This window comes from Lethenteron reissneri, chromosome 38 (genome assembly GCF_015708825.2).
Source record: "Lethenteron reissneri isolate LAM-NWPU_2019-01 chromosome 38, ASM1570882v1, whole genome shotgun sequence".
In the NCBI taxonomy this organism is placed as follows: Eukaryota; Metazoa; Chordata; class Hyperoartia; order Petromyzontiformes; family Petromyzontidae; genus Lethenteron; species Lethenteron reissneri.
This window is the reverse complement of record NC_083816.1, coordinates 6,486,402-6,508,020: the sequence shown is the minus strand read 5'-3', so window position 1 is coordinate 6,508,020 and position 21,619 is coordinate 6,486,402. Positions and strand designations below refer to the sequence as shown.

The 21,619-nt window shown below is 50.5% G+C and overlaps 1 protein-coding gene across 3 annotated transcripts in view; it reads left to right on the top strand.

Moving 5' to 3' along the window:
- Window positions 1-21,619, top strand: part of LOC133351691 (plexin-A2-like) — a 310,302-nt gene that overhangs the window by 166,860 nt on the left and 121,823 nt on the right. For all 3 annotated transcript variants that reach the window (XM_061567099.1, XM_061567100.1, XM_061567101.1), the window contains exons 7-11: window positions 3,435-3,535; window positions 11,248-11,371; window positions 15,019-15,172; window positions 16,091-16,190; window positions 16,726-16,840. In XM_061567099.1, the coding sequence (XP_061423083.1) occupies window positions 3,435-3,535; window positions 11,248-11,371; window positions 15,019-15,172; window positions 16,091-16,190; window positions 16,726-16,840 (594 nt within the window). The remainder of the gene's footprint in view (window positions 1-3,434; window positions 3,536-11,247; window positions 11,372-15,018; window positions 15,173-16,090; window positions 16,191-16,725; window positions 16,841-21,619) is intronic.

Sequence of the window (21,619 nt, the reverse complement as noted above, 5' to 3'; positions counted from 1 at the left end):
CCGGCGGGTTCGTACCACATAAAGATAAAGATCCCCTGTATAGCCTTAACAGACTGTAGGGGCAAGTGCTGTTAGCGAGCACCTATGAAGGCCGGAACGGTACACGAGGGGGTGGGAGGCCAGCACCACGCCCGACCGCCTTTGTCTCCCTAGTGGCAATGTTTACACACCGCACCAGGTACTCATTTGAGGCTGAGTCGACCTAGGGGAGGCCCGGGACCGGTTCAGATAATTGTCACTGATGTTGGCAGTGAGCGGGAATCGAACCCGTGTCGCCGGGTTCATAGCGCAGCGCGCTAACTGCTACACTATCGCTCCCCACACACACACATATACACACACACTCTTCCCTCCCCCCCACCCCCACCTATACCCGCCATCCGATGGCCCCATCACAAACAAGCTGGCGAAATCGCGGGGATTCGTGCCTCGCCAAAAATAATCTTTTGGGAGCGATGCATAGATGTCGCATGCAATCCATCACCTGTCTGGGCAGTGCGCTCGTTTGAATCTTAAGGAGCCGCATTGAAGCTCCCCCGCCGTCACCACTACTGCCTTTGCTTTTCTTGATTTTGTAACATTATTGTTTTTTATTATTTTATTGCGCGGATTTCGCAACCAAAAACACTGGCCCACCCACGTGCTCTTGGCACACGCGTTCGACGAGGAGGACTGTGGAAAGGTTCGCTGTGGCCATGCAACTAAACTATGGACCCGTATGGCAAACCCATTGGGGGAGGAGGAGGAGGATGAAGCCCTCTTGTCGGTTTATTATTTGTATTTTTAATATTTAATTTTGTTATTTTAATTTTCTATCTACTTGACTACCGAAAGAACCAAGAATATGAACCCTCTTCTTGGTTCTTTCGGTAAAGTCACGTAGAAGGGAAATAATAAAATAATGAAAATAAAACATAATAAAATAATATATATTTTTTATTATGTTTTATTTGTATTATTTTATTTTAAAATATATATATTATTGTATTATGTTTTATTTTTATTACTTTATTTTTTTCCCTTCTACGTGACATTACAGAAAGGACCAAGAGGATGAATCCCTGCAGTCACGAAAGCTTTAAATCGAAATATGAACCCTCTTTCCGTGGCCAGTCGACCTCGACATTGTCATTGAGCTACCGCATTTATTGCTGCGATCATACGCAAGAATAGAATAAAAATAAACGTAATTGCTAAAGAATATACATCATGTGCGACGTTTCAGGCAACGGCCCTTCCTCATCGCACATCATAAATAGAGAATGTCAGAGACATTGGTTGGATAATAAGAGATGGAAACTGCACCCAACAACACCAAGGGGCCTCATTGGAAATTAAATTTTGACTTAAAATTTTCGTGACTGTAGGAATAAAAATTAACATAATAAAAAAATAAAAAAAATAAAAACCAAAACTCACGACGTTTCGATCATAACAAAAGCGGCTAAATGCAGTCTGAATTCAGCAGCTTTTCCCCCTCTTTCCTCCTGACGACGATCGCTTGTGTGGTGATCGAAACGTCTTGAGTTTTTTGGTTTTTATTTTATTTTTATTTTATTTTCTATCTACGTGACTTTACCGAAAGAACCAAAGAAAATGGAAATGAAATGTTTGAATGTTTTCTGATGACCAGCTTTTTTTTTGGTCTGTGTTCACCAGTTATTTATTTATGTAACTCCCGAATGAAGCCCTTTCGTCGTGGCCAGCAAACCTCCGTCGACAGTGGCCATCTCGCTCTTGAAAAATAGTGCTGCACATTATTGCACAATAATTGAAAGAACAGAATTGCAAGGATGTGCGTGGGGATGGATGGTTGGCTTGTATTTTTTTTTTACTTTTAAAATTATTCTTTAAAAAAAAAAGATAGAAAAATAGCACGGAGAAGCGATGGACACGCAGAAAAAAAAATCCACAAGAGTTTTTTTTGGGTGAGATCACGTAAATATAAATGTGTCTTTAAACCCGCCACTCCCCGACACGGCCTGTTAGTAAACTTTGTCACGAAAACAAAACATTGCAATTCGTTACTAATTGGCATGCTTTGTTCACACGACAAACTTTACTAATTGGCCGTGTCGGATGGTGGGTGGTTTAACGATACAATAATATTTTACGCGATCTAACAAAAAAAACCTCCATTATGGATAATATTGGTCGCGTTAAACAGAAAGAAAAAAAATACAAAATCGAGAGGCTTGGCGAAGATGCGTTCCAGGAACTCCGAATCGACCCTGAAACATCGCAGGGATGAATATCCGCTGTTAAAAAAAATACTCCGGTAAACAATAGGTAAAGGCGCAGCCCTGCAATTACTTGCTCACACCCCTTGCTGGTGGAAGGGCCTCCACTACAGCGAACCCTAGCAAGTGTTTGTTTGGTATACTCCTCCACCACGTTGACCAGACGCGTTGGAAGATGTGGGTGTACCGTGTACCCGCACTTTATCCCACCACTCGCGACCTGCCGATCAACTAAAAGTGGTCTACTCATTTATACCGCCGCTCCTGCTGCTGCTGCTGCTGCTGCTGCAGGGTGAAGAGAGAGAGGGGTAGAGCGCATTTAGGAAACTTGACCCGTTGTTGCCACTGCCGCTCTGGGAGATAGAATTTAATCGGCGACCTCTGGATTGCAATTGCAGTGCGTTGACCACTGCACCATTGCAGCAGTGGCAGATACTAATATATCCGTAGGACAGCCCCTCGCGACTTTCTGTAAATCGGTGCGCACGTGGTTTATTAACCCCCTCCGGTAATATGAAGGCGATGATGATAATGACGACACACTCTTGAGATGATGACGATGATGATGACATATTCTTGAAATGACAGTGATGCATTCTTGAGATGATGATGACGACACAATTTTGAAATGATGATGACATATTCTTGAAATGACAATGATGCATTCTTGAGATGATGATTACGACACAATCTTGAGATGATGACGATGATGATGACATTTTCTTGAAATGACAGTGATGCATTCTTGAGATGATGATTAACTCTTGAGATGATGATGACGACACTCTCTTGAGATGATGACAATAATGATGACGTATTCTTGAAATGACAGTGATGCATTCTTGAGATGATGATGACGACGCAATTTTGAGATGATGATTCACTCTAGAGATGATGATGGTCTACCATTGTGATGGAGCTGATGATGATGATCACAGTGATTTGATGATTTGACCCACGACCAGGATTCGAACTCGCAACCTTCGCTTTCGTGAGTCAAAACGAACGCTCAACCGCTGTAGCTTCTCCATCTCGCCTGGTTAAACAAACTGAAAACCTTACAATGCTAAAGTGAAACAAATACATATTTATTGAAACGAAGTAAACCGTCGTGCCATCGCGATACGCTGGGATTAAACTTGCATGGCTTACGCGACCGTGCGTGCGTGTGCGCGCGTGTGCGCGTGCGTGCAGGTGATGCGCGTGCCCGTGGAGACGTGCCACCGCTACGTGGACTGCGGACAGTGCCTGGGGTCCGGAGACCCCCACTGCGGGTGGTGCTCGCTGCACAACATGTGAGAGCCCCCCCCCCCATCCCACTACCCCCCTATCCCCCATCCCCTACCCCTCACCCCCCTACCCTCCTAACCCCCTATCCCTCTATCCTCTTACCCCCCTATCTCCCTACCCCCCATCACCCTATCCCCCTTATCCCCCTACTCCCCATCCCCCTATGCTCTTACCCCCCTATCCACCTACCCCCGCGCTCCCCTACTGCCCCCCCTCCCCCTAATGCATGCACTCACGGTTTTCATTAAGCACACACACGTGTGTGTACGTGTGCGCACACACGTGTACGTGTGCACAACCCATATACAAGTGTGCACACGTGTGTATGGGTTAACTCTGCCTGGAGCGGTGTATAAACAACGCCACTAGGGAGACAAAGGCGGCCCGGCGTGGTGCTGGTCACCCACCCCGCATCGTGTACTGTGCCGACCGTAATAGTTTGCTACTCGCTTCGAGAAAGCACGATAATGGACTCTGCTGCTGCTCTTGTTGTTGTTGTTGTCGATGCTGCTATACTCACGGAACGCGGCTTCGTCGCTTCCCGCGAGGAGGAGGATGAAAGAGGTGGTTGGGGTGGAGGAGGAGGAGGAGAGAGAGGAGGGAGGATGATGAGGCTTAATGGCAGTCACGTGTGCGAAGCGACGGTGTTCATTGTCAAATTCGCAAGCAACCAAAAAGGAATCCATGAAAGCGGGTTGTTCTGCCTGGAATGAATGGGCGGGGGGCGGGGGGGTTCGTGTGGGGGGGGGGGCTCATCTTCATTAATCTCTATTCACGGAATAATTCGATGTCTCCTGTCTAGTGCTTCGCCACCAAACTTTTCAGGACGTGGGTCCGTCCCAAACAAAAAAAAACCCTTGACAATAAAAGCTACGATTTCCAGGCAAACACTGAAATCAAATAAATGTATTTTTTTATATTTTAATAGCTTTTTTCTCTTCTTCAAGAGAATAGTTTAATCTTTTTTTACCGTTCGCATTCAGAACCCTTGTACCGAAAAAAAAGAATAATTGGACGTGCCGTGACAATTCAAATGTTTCGACGGCCGCGCATGTAAACGTTGTCACTTTTAATAATCCTTTACTGGGGCGAGCTCAAGGGGAGGATGAAGTTGGGGGAGGAGGGAACGGGGGCAGACGGGTATGGGAGTGGATTTCTTCTTCTTTAGTGCTGCCTAACGGCGTGTGCGACTTCACGATGATATTGGTCCCGGTCTAGCACGGCGTGTAGAGTTTGTGCTGTTGTTAATTGTAGCCATGTTTTGATGTTACTGAGCCATGTCGTTTTTGGCCGTCCTGGTCGTTTTTTCCCTTCGATTTTTCCTTCCAGGATTTGCTTTAATAGCTGGTATTTGTGGTCGTTTCGGGCAATGTGGCCTAGGTAGTAACACTTCCTGCTAATGATGGTCTTCAGCAGTTGCCTGTCAGTGCCCATATCCTGCAGAACTTGTGTGTTGGTGGTTTTGGCTGTCCATGGGATGTCAGCATTCTTCGATACAGCCACATTTCGAGTGGATTTAAAGTTGTAGTAATACAAATCTGGCGTTTGTTTAACGTTGGATGCTGCCACATCGGTCTGACAATGAGTGCACGGTAAGCAATCCCCAGGGGTCTCCGCTTTCTAAATGATTTCCCGACGTGGTAGTGGGGTATAATGGAGCGAATTTCTGAATGCAGTGACTGGTCTCCCTCGCTCTACGCGGGTTTCGGTTTGTGCGATTCCGTGCAGTATACACGGCCAACACGACTTCTACGCCAAACCAAATTCTACTCCAACCCGACTTCTACCAAAACCCCATGCGGTTTAAGTTCACTCATATCGCGGCTATGCAGTCAGACGTGTAGCAACATTGTGTACTATGTGTACTGTGTGTCTGTACTGTGTGTTTGTACTGTGTGCACTGTGTGTACTGTGTGCGTGTACCACGTGTAGTATATGTGTACTGTATATACTGTAGGTGTACTGTGTGCAGTGTATGTATACTGTGTGTAGTGTGTGTGTACTGTGTGTAGTGTGTGTGTACTGTTTGTGTTTTCTGTGTACATAGGGTGTGTGTACTGTGTATGTACTGTGTGTGTGTACACTGTGTGTGTACTGTGTGTGTGTGTACTGTGTGTGTACTGTGTGTATGTGTACTGTGTGTGTACTGTGTGTGTGTACACCGTGTATGTACTGTGTGTGTACTGTGTGTGTACTATGTGTGTGTGTACTGTGTGTGTACTGTGTGTGTACTGTGAGTGTACTGTGTGTACTGTGAGTGTACTGTGTGTACTGTGTGCGCTACTCGGCAGGCAGCTGTCTCATCATGCAGTTTCGCTTTGCGCGCCCTTTTCTTTGGCACGCATCTACTACTACTACGACTACCGCGTAAAGCGAGGGAAACCTGTACTGTGTACCCATGGTCTCGGGCTCGTATACCATGCATACCCCTACCGCTTGCGTCCACTCAAGGGGAGAGTTAACGGTTTCACCGCGGTTAGTTGATCGTCAGGTTGCATGTGGTGGGGTAAAGTGTGGGGGCTCTTAACTTATTCCATGATATCTGGCCAGCGTGTAAGGGTAGACCAAAGCGAGATCTCCTTTATTAGTGTATCCAGAGCCGGCCCTAGACCTTTGGGTGCCCTAAGCAAAATTTGTTTGGAGGCCCATTTCTTTTTATTTATTTATTTTATGTTACTTTTGATGTATGATTTTTTTCACCCACTCGCTAGCAGTGACTCTTGGGGGCCCTCTGCTGGCCACGGGGCCCTTTGCAATGGCAAGGGTCGCTTAGTGGCTGGGCCGGCTCTGAGTGTATCTATCACAGACGCTCAGCGCAGGCCCGAAAACGCTGAACAGCTCGTGGCAATCGGAGAATTGAGTTTGGGTTACTGCCAGGGCTTGGGAAGAGAGATGATGGGAAGAGAGACGATGGGAGGAGGGAATTCCACATGCAAGCGGTGCGAGGGAAGACGCAAAAATTAACCCGTAAAAACAAAGTTTTTCACTCTAAATCCTTTATATGCGTGGCGGCTAGAGTCATCTCGTCCTCTGGCTTGAGATGGCTGCCACCTATGGGTCAGATGATTGTCTGCCAGCATTAAGCAATTGGTAATTAAATATTGATTTATTTTTCCATAAACAGTGTCAAATTTTGGAATTTTTTTTTTACGAAAATTAATTGTCACGCGCAACGAGTCTGTGTGCAAAATGTGAGCTCGATTGGATCACGGGAAGTGGGTTAAAAAACGACCGAAAATTTGCACGGTCGTGAGCAAGCAAGCACGCAAGCACGCAAGCAAGCAAGCGAACTTAATATAAATTATTTAAAAAGAGAACCGCTGTGACATCGTGCAGTGTTGTTAGTGGGCGATCGAGTGGCGAATGAGTGGGTGAGTGTTTAGGTGGACGTACTTTCCCCCACACCTCCGATTAGGACTCGTGGCTACGTAGGGTGCGAACGAAGTTCAGCATACATACACGAGTGGAGTGAGCGAGCGAGTTGGTGGGTGGGTGAGTTAGTGAGTGGTTGAGTGAGTTGAGTGGGTGAGTGAGTGATTGAGTGGGTAAGTGAGTGCGTGGGTCAGTGAGTGAATGAGTGAGTGGGTGATTGAGTGAGTGGGAGAGTGAGTGAATGAGTAGATGGGCGAGTGAATGAGTGAGTGAATGGGTGAGTGAATTGTTGTGACATGCAGAGTTGGTGGTGGTTGAACTTAGTATGGATGCGAATAAACAGCGAGTGTCTGGTAGAGACCGAGTCCTCAGCATGGGAGGAATATGGGAGGAGGAATCAACTAGCAAAGTTCGCAGGAGCAGGAAACACGCTAGTAGCGATAGATGAGTGATAAGGAGAAGACCGTCTACCCCATGAGAGCGAGGAGTGACGGGAGTGAATCAGCGAGTCGGTGAATGTGGCGGTGGCGTGAGCAACAATTGCCAGGGCTTCCACCTTTTCACCTCCGTGATAACGGCAAACGAACCAAGAGGCTCTAGGAAAATAAGGGAGAAGAAAATCCATGAAATAATTCAAAGAAATCGAGTGCAGGAGTCCGGCACGTGTCCCCGCGGAGGCAATTGCAGGCAGAAGTGCGACGGCATGTTTTTTTTTTTTTAAGCAGATGTTCCGCGTGAATTATTGATCGCGTTGCAGAGACGGTGGCACGTCTGACAAACCCCGGGGTATGGGCCCCCTACACCCGTGTGTGTGCACGTGTTGTGCTCGCTCACAGCACTTACCCCAACTGTCTACTGAAGGCGATACGGGCGGGACCTTTATTTAGTTTTTGTTCGTTGCGTGCCGGTGAGGAACAGTGACGCAGCGATCAGCGCGATGCGCTACGAGCCCGGTGAACCGCGGTCGATTACTGCTCACGGATGCACATCGGCAACGGTTGTTTGAACCGGTTTTGTGGACTCCCCGAGGTCCGCTCAGCCTTAAATGAGTACCTTGGTGTGATGCGCAAATCATCGGCACTGGGCAAACAACGGGTGGCCAGGCGTGGTGCTGGCCACCCACCTCTTCGTATATTCTTTCCGTCCTAACAGCACTTTCCCCGACAGTCTGTTGAGGCTATGCAGGGAATCTTTGTCTGTTCGTGTGTGTCTGTGCGTCCGCGTGCGCCCACAATAACCGCGCGCTGTTGCGGTGCAGAGATGCGTACGCTGCAGCTCGATGCGGGGAGATGCAGCCGCGGCGTTAATAATACATGGCGACCTCATTTTACACGTGACTTATCCTCTCCGCAAAGTGACACCTCCAGAAGGTTTTTTTTTAATAACCGCGGCGAATTCCTTAACCGGCAAACGTTGTCAAATTTCTAGCAATTGCCGTGGGGTGATCTGCGCAAAATCCAGACTAACATCTTGCGATTCGCCAATTCTTAATATTTTTTTTTATCCTTTTCTCCGAAAATTGTCATCTTGATTGAGCTATTGGCGGCACTCCCCCGAAATGAAACATCCTTTGGGAATGCTCTCGGGGGCAATTCAACCCCCTCCCCTCACCCCTCCCCATGTTAGAGACTGGTCCACGGAAGTGGATATGACAGAACTTGCCTCTGAGATAACTTCAAGTGACCTTCATCATGACCTCTTTGTCTTGTGCCAATATGCTCAAGTCGTGGCCACATCTTTCTGGGACCAATCTCTTACGTCGTCGTCATCAAGCCATTTTTTGTTAGGTCTTCCTCTCTTTCCGGTTCCTTTAATTTTTACGAACAACAACAACAACTACACGCTTTTTATTTTCGCAGTTGTGGTCCATCCTCTATATGTGTCGAAATATTGCCCGTTTCCTTCCTATCACATCATCACATCTTCTTCTATGTGCAACCTTTTTCTTACTTCTACGGTTGTCACTCCCCCCCCCACTGCCCCCCTACCTACTGGAAGATTCATTGCTCAGGTTACTCTTGTGAAATGTGAGACTCAATCTGATCTCGTGAGTTCTCACCTGGTTTCAAGAAACGTTCGCTTGTAAACTTGAAACGCCAACTCGCTACACTTGAGAACCCAGTTTAATCACAGGCACTGGCTGAAACCTGGATTCGAACCGAGGTTCTCAGAGGTGCTGGCTCCGTGCGCCTCTGAGCTGTATGCAACAACAACAGCAACAGGATTTGGCAAGATGATGAAAAAAAAATGTGCACGTCCTTTTGTGTCAGAACACGTGACCGATTCCGTCCAATCTCAGATAGGACGTTACTGGAAAAACAACATATTTATTACAAGACAGTGCTACTTAGTTACTTAGCTCATACTGAAGAAATATTCAAATAATTATTCTACTTGTTTTCAGAAGTCCTGTGTCAACGTGCCAATGAGTCTGCGTTTTCTTCACGGGCCAGATATTTCCAGCGATAAACATGTCTCGTGCTTCTTAAAGCAGGAAGTCCAAACTCCTAAATATACGCATAGCTGCGAAGATGCATTATTTATTTGGTTGGGTAAATTGACTTTTTAACTCATCGGCATACGCTGTTTGCTAGTCGAACACACGCGGGGCCATATTTTCAAATACATTGTGGGCAGTTCCATCGAGAATAGTGGCAATCTTCGGGCTGAAATTGAATATTTGCCTGCCGCCAGATTTAATTGCCTGTGACCGCCAATCAGAACCGATGATTAACTCGACTGATTGCGTGTCCTGGAGAAAATTCGAGAACAGTAATTGGCGAGTAATTGTCGCGACATTGAGTTGAGCGGTCTCAATTTTTGTGTATGTGTGTGTGTGTGCGAGCATGCCACGCCGAGTCGGTTATGGGTTATGTTCTACAAGGTTGCGCGAGTTGTTTCAGATTTATTTATTTATTCCTCGGCTTCCTCCCACCTCTCTTTCACCGTGCTTCACATGCCACAACGCATTTCTTGCCGCGTTAGCTGCTCTATCTATTCCACCCCCCAACACCACCCTCCATTACTGCAAAGCGAGACACTCCCACCTTGCCAACATCACACCTGGGCTTCGGCCGTGATAGCCATCGATTATTTTGAAAAAAAATTCCCCTCCAGGTTTCACATTTCACGTGTCATTTAACCGCTTCTTTTGAACGTCGTGTTATTTCGAAGCTCACTTGGTTATAGCTCAGCAGGTAGAGCAGCAGGGGGGAGCCTTCCAATCACCACACCTCGAGTTCAAATGAGGGCCACGATCGGGTCTGCTCTTTCACCACCACCGCTACCACCACCACCACCATAATCACTTCAAATCATCAACCAACATCGCTCCAGGGTCTCTAAAATGAGTACCGCCTGGTGATGTTATTGCGGTTGTGCTGCAGGATCAGAATCTTTATTTAGACTGGAGATATCCGATGAGCTGTAAAGATATTTTTCACAGATGTCCAGCTGCTGTTTGTGTTTCGCGCTGGGGGTCGTGCCACGTGGTGTTCGGCACGGTGTCCGACGTTTCGTTCCACACGCTGGGAGCTTCTGCAGGAATTTCAGAAGAAGCTCCCCCCCCCCGTGCCCCCCGGCAGTAGCACGTGGGAGCGAAACGTCAGACATAGCATCGTGCCGGAACTACGCGTGGGCCCACAACCCGAAAACAACCTGGAGAGAGATTGCTCGGCTCGGCAGCAAACCAACGCGATTCGTTGTGCCAAAGGACATCCTGGCCGCTGCCATAGAGACGTGGAATTTTCTAATTTTAGTGCCACCGACCCAACCACGTGGTCACGGCGAGACTTGGACACGTTTTGGCCGCGCTGTTGATGACAATTGCGACACGCCTGGCCCGCCAATGCCAACACAGTCCATTGAACTGCATCTATAAAATGATGTCCTCAGCCTATCGGACGTTTAGTCTGACACTGCGGTTTCCACGCACACATTGAAGCCAAACACCCATTTAATGGAACTGGCCAAACCATGCATGCATAACAAATATCCAGGCTGCTGATTGGCATCTAAAATATTCATAAACTTTGTTTAGATTTTACCAGGTAAGGCCCACTGAGCCATATAGCTCGTTTTCAGAAGCTTAACGGGTTGGCTGATCACGAAATGTATAGCAGTCCGAATACTCTAAACCTCACGTCTCTAAATGTCCTGTTGCTACTCCTGCTGCTGTTGCTGCTGCTCCTCTTGCTGCTGCTTGCCGTTGTTGGTGCTGCTGCTGCTCCTCCTGCTATTGCTGCTGCTCCTGCTGCTTCTGCTGCTATTGCTGCTGCTCCTGCTGCTTCTGCTGCTCCTCATGCTGCTGCTGTTGCTGCTGCGATTTGCTGCTGCTGGGTGCCAGGTGCTCGCGGAGGGAGCTGTGTCCACGCGCCGAGGAGCCCAGGAGGTTCGCGGAGTTCCCTGCGGAGTGCGTGCGCCTTCACGTGCGGCCCGTCAGCGTCTCCGTCAGTGCCTCCAGCGTGCCGGTACGAGCGAGCGACAGTGCCGAATTATCCCAGTAGCACAAGTGGCTACACATGCTATGGGCCCCGCACTTTCAAGGGCCCCGCGATAAACGCTTTCAAGCTATCAATTTTGGTTCAGTGATTCTGCACTTGCTCTATTGCTATAGTACTATACTGCCTTCAACTTTTAAGAACGGCTGGGTGTTTAAGGATAGCGCTTTGTCGTATTGTCTGACTGTATAGCGAATTAAAAAATACAATTACTTTACTTTGCAAGTTAAAAATGTGTGTTTTAATATTTATGTGTTTTTTTTATCTAGGGCCCCTTTATAGCAAATATATACTACAGACCCCGCACTAGCTTAATACGACACTGGCGAGCGATCGTTCATATGCGAGTGAGTGTGTGTTCCATGAAGAAGGGCCATTTGCCCAAAACGTCGCCTATTGAATATTGTTTTTCATTTCGGGGTGCAGTGTTATTTCATTCGTGTTACTTTTTTTGCCAGCTTGCGAATGTCTGTGATTGTTAATATCGCCACTAGGGAGGCAAATGCGTCCGGGCGTGGTGCTGACCACACCAACTCTATCATGCGACGCGTCGGCGTCACTTGCCCCAACAGTCTGTTAAGGCTATACGGGGGGATCTTTTGCCTTTGTTGGGTGTGGTGCTGCCACCCGACCCCCATCGTGTGCTGTGCCGGCCTTCATAAGTGCTACTCGCTAGAGCAGCACTTGCACCCACAAGTCCGTGATGGCTTTGCGGGGTGTAAACACGCACTTTTGATCATAGACAGTAACAAGATCGATAAACAATTGGAGATGTCTGTCGGGGACTCGCGACTGGTACATTTCTGTGTCCACACATGGCCGCGCTTCGGTGTGAAGTGGGTCATCATTGCACAATGTACGAACAGACTTACAAAGACGAGCACGCGCGCACAAACACATCTCTCGAAATCAGATCAAGTCCCCCGTAAATCACGTGACTTCTTTGTGGCCACCTCTATTCTGAATCCCTTTTTACTCTCATCTATATACAGTTTCTCTACCTCTGGATCTATATCTAAATCAGCTCAAGCCTTCCGTACATCACGTGGCTTCCGCGTGGCCACGCCCACTCTGAACCCCTCCGCTCTCCCTGCCGCCCGCTGTGAAAACAGACGCCGCTCCTGCTCCTTCATGCAGCAGTAGCGTCGAGGCCCTGATGCAGACTCTCCCTCATGCTTCTCCTCATCTCTCCTCACTCTCTGCTCCCCTTTCTACGTTCCTTTCCCATCCTCCTTATTTCCCATTCATGATCTCTTCCCTTTCTCGTTCCTTTAACTTTTCCCTGTGTATTACATCGTTGACTCGAATCATCTTCCCCTAGTGTGCCCAGGATACAATAAGCATTTATTTACACAATGACAAAGATCCTCCCCTGTAGTAATTCACACTTTTGGACCAAGTGCCTTAGCGAGCAGCACCGATGAAGGCAGAACGGCACACTAAGGGGTGGGTGACCAGCACCACGCCCGGCCGCCTTTGTCTCACCAGTGCTGATGTTTACACACCGCATCAGGTTCTCATTTGAGGCCGAGTCGGGCTAGGGGAGGCCCAGGGGACCCGTTTAATATTTTCACCATCGTTATTGGTCATACACATGGCAAAAAAGACAAAGATCCCCCGTGTAGCCTTAACATACTGTAGGGGCAAGTGCTGTTAGCGAACACCTATAAAGGCCGACACGGCACACGAGCGGGTGGGTGGCCGACACCACGCCCGGCCGCCTTTGTCTCCCTAGTGACGATGTTTACACATCACACCAGGTTCTCATTTGAGGCTGAGTCGACCTAGGGGAGCCCCAGGACCAGTTTAGATAATCGTCACTGGTGTTGGCCGTGAGCGGCAATCGAACCTGGATCGCCAGGTTCGTAGCGCAGCGCGCTACCGCTCCCCATCTCGCATACACATGGCACGCACACAGACATGCACACAGACAGACGCACGCACACAGACACGCGCACAGAAGGGTCGCGCTGATTGGCGTAGAGTTGCACGACGGACCATACGCACACTCCGGTGCCCGCGTAGCGATGGAATTCTCTCTTTCAGTGAATGATCGAACGAATGAGCCGAGCGAAGAATGAGCGGCCCACTGAATGCGCGCGTGATTGCGCGAGAGCGCGAGGCGTGGCCACTCCCCTGATGGCGCATTGTGATTGTGCCTGATTGCAAAAGTGGCTTCATTTGTGTCAAAAAACAGCGTTTTTTGGGGGGGTGGCAGGGGGTAGAGTTGGTGGGGGGGGGGTAAGCATTTGTGTGATTGCTGAAGTACTAGAAGGTGGGTCCTGTGCACGTGCGTGTCTGTGTTTGGGTACGTGTACGTGCGCGCGTGAACAGCACTTGCCCCAACAGTCTGACAAAGCCTTACGGGGGATGTTTGTGCTTGTACTTGTGGGAGAAGCGATAGTGTAACTGTTAAACGCGCCTCGAACCTGGCGACCCGAATTCGATTCTCGCTCCACTGGGGAGACAAAGGTGATCGTGCGCAGTGCTGGCCACCCAACCCCCATCGTGTGCCGTGTCGGCCTTCACGGGACGCTCGCAAACAGCACTGTACCCCAGCAACTTATGGAGGCTGCCCGGGGTATCTTTATCTGTTGTTCGTGTGTGAACGCGTAGCGTGAACGTGTGAATGTGGTAGCGCTCCACGATTCAGCATCACTTGGGAGTCCGGGGTACAAAGGCTACGATGAGATGGACACCGTCCCGTGCGTGATTTCAGCACCGCACGCAGTCAGCGCTTAATCGCACTTGACCCTGCAGTGTTGTTAGTGACCAATTCAAACATTATGGGAGGACGCACGCGCGCACGCACGCGTCGATGTGTGAGTGCGTGTGCGCGCGCGTGTGTGTGTGTGCGTGTGTGTGCGCGTGCGTGTGTGTGTGTGCGCGTGCGTGTGTGTGCGCGTGTGTGTGCGTGCGCATGTGCGCGCGCGTGTGTGTGTGTGTGCGCGTGTGTGTGTGCGTGTGTGCGCGTGTGTGTGCGCGTGTGTGTATGCGTGTGTGTGTGCGCGTGTGTGTGTGTGAGCGCGTGTGTGTGTGCGTGTGTGTGTGTGCGCGCGTGTGTGTGAGCGCGTGTGTGTGTGTGTGCGTGTGTGTGTGTGCGCGTGCGTGTGTGTGTGTGTGAGGGTGTGCGTGTGTGTGAGCGCGTATTCTTATGGTTGAGTCACCACTCTCAAGTTTTCTGCCCAAGGCCAAGCTCATTGCTCCAGCTGCATCATCCATCCCAGATGACCTCACTCATACCCCCTTCACGTCGTAACACCGGCACTCTGCACGAGGGCTCTTGATCCGTGAGTAGAGGTGGAGCGTTGGGGTGGCGTCCCTTCTCCTTCATCAGCGGTGTCTTTTTTTAAGTGACACCATCAGATTACGCAGTTGACAATCAGGCGCACGATTATTGGTAGTCCATCAAATCCACTTTTTACGTCGCATTTGTTCATCTGTTTGTCTGCATCTCGTGATGGGTCCGTCGGCCGATCACTCCATCGATTTGTCTGTCCGTCGCTGTGTCGGTGGGTCAGTTCAGTGTGTCGGTGTTTCTGGGTGTCCGTGTGTTGATCTGTCCGCGTGTCCGCGTGTGTCGATCTTGTATCCGTGTGTCCGCGTGTGTCACGCAGCTCGTGATCACGGCGGAAAACGCCCCCGAGCTGTCGGGCGGAGTGAACTGCACGTTTGGCGGTCACGCCGAGGTGGAGGGGCAGCTCGGCGAGGGCAGCATCACGTGTCTCTCGCCGTCACACAAGCAGATCCAGGGCATCGCCATCCAGCCCGGTACGACCGGGCCCACTTGCCATCCCACTGACCGACTGGCTCACCAACTGATCGGGCAACCGACTGACCGATCAGCTGACCGTCGGACCCTCCGACTGACCAACTGAACGACAAATTGGCCGATTGACTGCTCAGCCAACTGTCAATCCAATTGACCAATGAACAACTGACTGACTTATTAACCGACCGATTGGCTGCCTGACTGCGCAACCAACTGACCAATAAACAACTGAATGACTTATTAACCGACCGATTGGCTGACCGACTGCCCAACCAACTGACCAACGAACAACTGACTGACTCATTAACCGACTGATTGGCTGACAGACTGCGCAACCAACTGATCATTGAACATCTGTCTAATTAACCAACCAAATGGCTGACCGACTGCGCAACCAACTGACCAATGAACAACTGACTGACTTATTGACCGACCGATTGGTTGACCGACTGCACAACTAACTGACCAATGAACAACTGACTGACTAATTAACCAACCGATTGGCTGACCGACTGCCCAACCAACTGACCAAGGAACAACTGACTGACTCATTAACCGACTGATTGGCTGACAGACTGCGCAACCAACTGACCAATGAACATCTGACTGTCTAATTAACCAACCAATTGGCTGACCGACTTCGCAACCAATTGACAAATGAACAACTGACTGACTAATTAACCGACCGATTGCCCAACCAACTGACCAATGAACAACTGACTTGACCGACCGACCAATTGATCCACAGAGCAACCGGTGACCCGTTGATCCACTGACCGACTGCCGTTGGTGTCTAACGTCCCCTTCGCTGCGTCTAACCAGCGCACCGTGCCGAGGACTGCGAGAGAGGGATAGCAGTGGTGGGCGTCAGCGCGATGACCTCTTGACCTTGACGTGTGTCCGCTCCGCGTTGTCAGAGGGCACGAGGGTGGTGCGCCTGCAGCTCCGCTCTCGCGAGACGGGGCTCGAGTTCGTGGGGACCGACCTCACCTTTTTCAACTGCAGCGAGCACGAGTCGTGAGTCGCCCACTGCTTGCCGGCACTCGCAAAACACGCCTCCTCGCGCGGTGTGCACGTGGCATGCGTGCGTGTGTGTAGTATATGCGCATTTGTGTGTGTGTAGGTCAGTATTCTTCGGTGGGTTAGCTGTAGCGTAGCGATTAGCGCGCTGCACTACGAACCCGTCGACCCGGGTTCGATTCCTACTCACGGCCAACATCAGTGACGGATATCTTAACCGGTCCTGGGCCTCCCCTCGGTCAACTCACCCTTAAATTAGTCACCTGGTGCAGTGTGTAAACGTCAGCACTTTGGAGACAAAGACAGCCAGGGGTGATCCTGGTCATCACCCCAAGGGTCTATTCAAGGGGGAGGATGTATTTGTATTTCTTAATATATTCATGCGTCCACCTCATTACACCCCACCCAAACCATCACAGAGACAATGAGTCCACTTTACTTGGTAGCACCGCCCATTGATTGTGATGATGATAATGACGTCGATGATGACGATGACGGCGACCATGATGACGTCACCGCCGCCGTCCCGCAGGTGCCTGTCTTGCGTGGGGAGCCCCTACCCCTGCCACTGGTGCAAGTACCGTCACGTGTGCACCGACAACCCGCACAGCTGCACCTTCCAGGAGGGCCGCGTCAACGTGTCCGAGGTCGGTCGCTCGCTCGGTCGCACACTCGCTCGCTCACTCACTCGGTCGCTCACTCGCTCGCTCGGTCGGTCGCTCACTTGCTCGCTCGGTCTGTCTGTCGGTCGCTCGCTCAGTCACTCGGTCGTTCACTCGCTCGGTCGGTCTGTCGGTCGCTCGCTCAGTCGCTCACTCGCTCGCTTGGTTGGTCTGTCGGACGCACACTCGCTCACTCGGTCGGTGGGTCGGTCGCTCGCTCGCTCGGTCTGTCTGTCGGTCGCTCGGTCAGTCGCTGACTCGCTCGCTCGGTTGGTCTGTCTGTCGGTCGCTCGGTCGGTCTCTCGGTCACTCACATGAGAGCTGATTGTCGCTGCGGAACGGAAACACTCTTCGATTGTGAACGTCAGACGTAGAAACGGTCCAGCTCAGAGTGTTTCACGTGGGCGCAAGGCCTCACCCTCACAGAGAGTGCCTCCCGGTTGTTTAGTGCTAGCATGGGTGGGGGGGAAGGATGGCGAGGGAGCCCCCCCCCAGCCCCCCACGGAAATCACGGCCTTCTGCTGTCACGATTAACCGCCTCTTGTGCCGTGTTGTTTATTCATGACGAACCACCAGCGCCTTCGATTGCAATCAGATGAATGGTGCTGCGGTTCTGGCTGTCGTGAAAAATTGAGATCCGCTCGAGAGGAGCAGCGGCAGGCTGAGGAGGAGGGGAAGGAAGGGTGTGGATTTCTGTCGCTTGCTTCCTTCCGCTTGCCGATGGGCTGAGTTGGACACCCGCTCCTGCAAGGATCGCCCCCCTCCTCCTTCTCGACTCTGCTTGAAGCTGAGCGTTGCTCGAGGAAGCCTCCGGGAGTGTTCCTGCAACAGCCGGAACCGGTCGCTGCCTATTGCGGAAGTTCACGGTTCGAATCTGACGTCCGCCCTGGTTATTGCTGCGGGGTTAACGATCGTAATAATGCCCCGCGTCGTCTTCTTCACCCACGGTGGACGTCAAAGATCCCTTGGGGTCATTCGCAAGAGTCGGAGCCGACGTGTGCCGGACATAACGGCCGCAAGTTATTCCACGTTTGCACAATCACCCCGTGGGGATCTACACAGCGATCACCCCCCCCCCTCCCCCCTCCTGGAAAAAAACTTGGCAGGACCCTCCGGAATACAAAATCACGAGATTCGGTGAGATTTTCGTGCGGGCGAGCGAGTGTTGTTTAAAAGAATAAACAAATGCACGCTGCTGTGTGGGGAGCCACAGCACACAGCTTGCATCTCGCAGTGGCATTAAACGTCGTCGCATCTCTCGAGGGCCGTCACCCACTGCTCACCCCACACGCATTCAGTGCAACAGAGCACCTCACACTTGCCATTCCCTACAAGTGTCGGGACACATTAAAGCTGTGGCAGACTCCGAGCGGAGCGCTCGGCCCCGGGCGGCCAGGGATTTGCCACTCCGGTAGCACGCGGGCACAGGAAGTACACGGGCACACAAAGTCGTCGTGTGCGTATCGAGCGAGCACTTAGGGGACGTCCGTAAATGACGTCACGCACCTGGGGGGGGGGGGGTCAGACATTTGTGACGATGTGTGGCGAGGGGGGGGGGCGATTGAGAAATGTGACGTCACATCAAAATGCGCAACTTTAAGTAAATATGGACAACACGTTCTACTTAATTAAATAGACTTTTTAATAAATGTTTTCTCCGACAACATCAGAGTGCAGCGCCACATTAAATACGCACTACAATGACAATAGTTTAAAGCGATTTTAAGCATGTTTTAGTTTTTTTTTTGGGGGGGGGGCGGGGCAGAGCTTTGTGACGTCATATTTGAGGGCGGGTCTGACTTTTTGTGACGCCGTGTGACGAGGGGGGGGGAGGTTCAAAAATCGTCCAAAATCGCGTGACGTCATTTATGGACGGCCCCTTAACACGGTGCAGCCACGCACACAACGCACTTATTACCCCCACACCCCCACCCCGCCCTTCGTGATCGTCCAAAGAGGGGGGGTAAAGGCTCAGCGCTGCAATCGCCTGCTCACGCCACTGCTGTGAGAATGGCGATTTGGGGCGACGTTAGCACGCCGGCCATGCTCATTCGAAGGTCGGGGTGCCCACACGGTGCCCCGCCACACGTGACCCCTCGGTGAACTCGACCGTCGTCAGCCCGTTGGTACTGCCGCTGCCAGGTCCAATTGCGCAAAGCATCCGGGGTCTTTCGAGGATCACTGAGCCATGGTCTATCCACAGCTGGATGGACGCGTCGCTAAGCCGCTGCAAGCCCTCACGCGGTTCTCGCGACGCAACGATCCGTCTCTGGCTCATGCGACACGAGCGACAATTGGCTCATATCTCCTACCCGTGTAGGGGGTAAGGCTTAGTTCTGCCCTGAATGTACGTACTGCATGTTGAACTTCCTTCGCACCGTACGTGACGGACCGTGCTGATGGGAGGTGCCCCACAGTTGATGCCATTGGCAGAGTAACATGAACCACCTCGAAGGATCTCATTGGACAAGACTCACAGAGCCAGACTCAGTCACCTTTAAGATTCCAATTTAAATGTCGATGGCCGTGCACCACAGAGTCAGACGAATGCACCCTGAAGAATTGTTAGCACGATAGAGGTAACGCATGAGGCTCATTCAGCCAGACTAAGTCGTCACGTTAAATAATCGTTAGCGTCACAGCGTGTATGACTGAGGCTCACAGAGCCAGGCTAAGGCACAGTCGTGAATCCTGAGCGCGAGAGTGGAAACGCTTGAGGCTCGCAGAGCCAGACGAAGGCAACATTCTTAACATTGCGGCGTTAATGACGGAACCTCGCCGAGTCGGATCGAAGACGCTTCTAGGAATCCTCCTCGGGCTGCGTTGCCTACGCCGGGAATTCAGACAGCCAATATCAAGACCCTGCATAGTCCCGGGAGCCCACAATCCACTCCCCCCCCCCCCCATTCTCCGCACCGCACCCCCCAGTTTATACATAACTCCCATTCATATTCTCAGTCGCGTGAATTGCAATATTGTCTTGGTGGCGGCCAGTGAAGCCCCCTGTTGTTTAGCCGTAGCCCAAGGGCATCTGCGGTCAGCGGCTATGGGGGGTGAGTTACACAGAGGAGGGTTTCCAATTTGTGCCAAGGCCGTGAGCATTCGCGTCCACGTGGAGACAAGTCCTTGATGATCCCATTATCCCACATTACAAAAACGCCGGGCTTTTGTGTGCCAGGGTAATTGGTCAAATTACTCCCCACCCTTAACCCCCCCCCCCCACACACACACACCCCACGGCCATTCGTAATATAAAGCGTTATATTGTCCTGGAAATGCATGAACGGGCGTAATGGCCGGCTAAGCAAATTGCTCAAACAGTGAACTCGGCAATTTAAAAAGAAAAAAAACGGATTATATATAGGCAAAAAAAATTAACGCACGGAAATAATGGAAGGAATCAATAAGGCAAGCAATGCGTCAATATTTAATCAGCCTGTTAATTCGTTCGATTACTCTCGAGTGACTTTGGTTTGCGCCGCGGATTGCTTTGAGCCATCGCAATACAGGTTTTTGGGGTTAGATCGCGTAAGTAGAAATGCGTCGTTAAATGGTCATCGTGGTCGGTCCACTGCTGGATGAAGGCCTCCGCAAGCCACCGCCTCTTGCGATCTTGCGGTGCAACAAATTCGCCGTGTTGCTCGTTCCATCTCCTCCGTTGGAAGTCCCCTCGGTACGCGCTCCATTCCCTTGACTGCCGCTCCGATCTCAGTCTCGACCAGCGACCATCCGATTTGCACGGTTGGCTACGTACGGTGCAAAAGAAGTTCAACATGCATACAACTCCGTGTATGTTTTTGTGCCTGCATCAGCCTCTGCGTGGTTTTCTCTCCACCCACGCCTGCCTTTTGTGTATCTCCCCCTAAGCCTCTGCCTCTCTGAGTCCATCTCCACGTCTGCCTCTGGGACGTTTGTGAACAAGAGCTTTATAGCTCATCGGATTCCTCCAAAATAAATACATATTCTGTTTCTCTCAATTCTTGTCTCTCATCCTCTGTGTCTCTCTACACCCTTATCTCTGTGTCTGTCCATATTGTTCGCTTTGAGTCTCCAAATCTCACTTCAAGACTCACGACCTCTCCCCAATTTTTTGCAAACAGTGGAAAAATCCTTGAGCATTATAACTGCTCAACCGGAGCTATAAGGGTTGTGATACTTGCATTGTCTTTGTATTATTGGCCTTTTGGCGTTGTTTGGTCTAACACTGGTGAGACGACGTCACAGAAAAGGCCGTCTCTGGTGTAGCCCAATCGATTTCAAAGGCAATGCATATATCAAATCTAGAATTAATGCATATATCATCAGAGCATGTTCGTTTGCATGTTTTGCCACAAGTACGTGTGGTTAATGCAGACGTGATTCCTTGCAAAAGGTGTCTGTTTGCTGCCTGAACATCTTAACACCTCCTGTTTTTATTGCCAGGAAGGATAATATCTCGACGTGATTTTTATTCGTAATTTTGATACTGCCAAAAAAAAACCTCCCATAGATGTCCGCGCAGCCTCTAACTCTTGCACAAATCTCCACCAGTTGCAGTCCCACCTACCTCTCTCTTTCTCCAACTCTGGCAGGGGTTTTCAATGTCATCGCCGCCGGTATTATTTCGGTGTTCGGCAGTTGTTTGGCAGCGAAACGGCGCATGGCAGGGGAAGAGAGAAGCGGACAGAGAGAGAGAGAAGAAGGAGAGAGGGAGAGCGAGAGAGAGAGCAACCAAAGCCGGAGCCAGGCGAGAAATGTAATCGTGGAACATCCTGCCCAAATAAA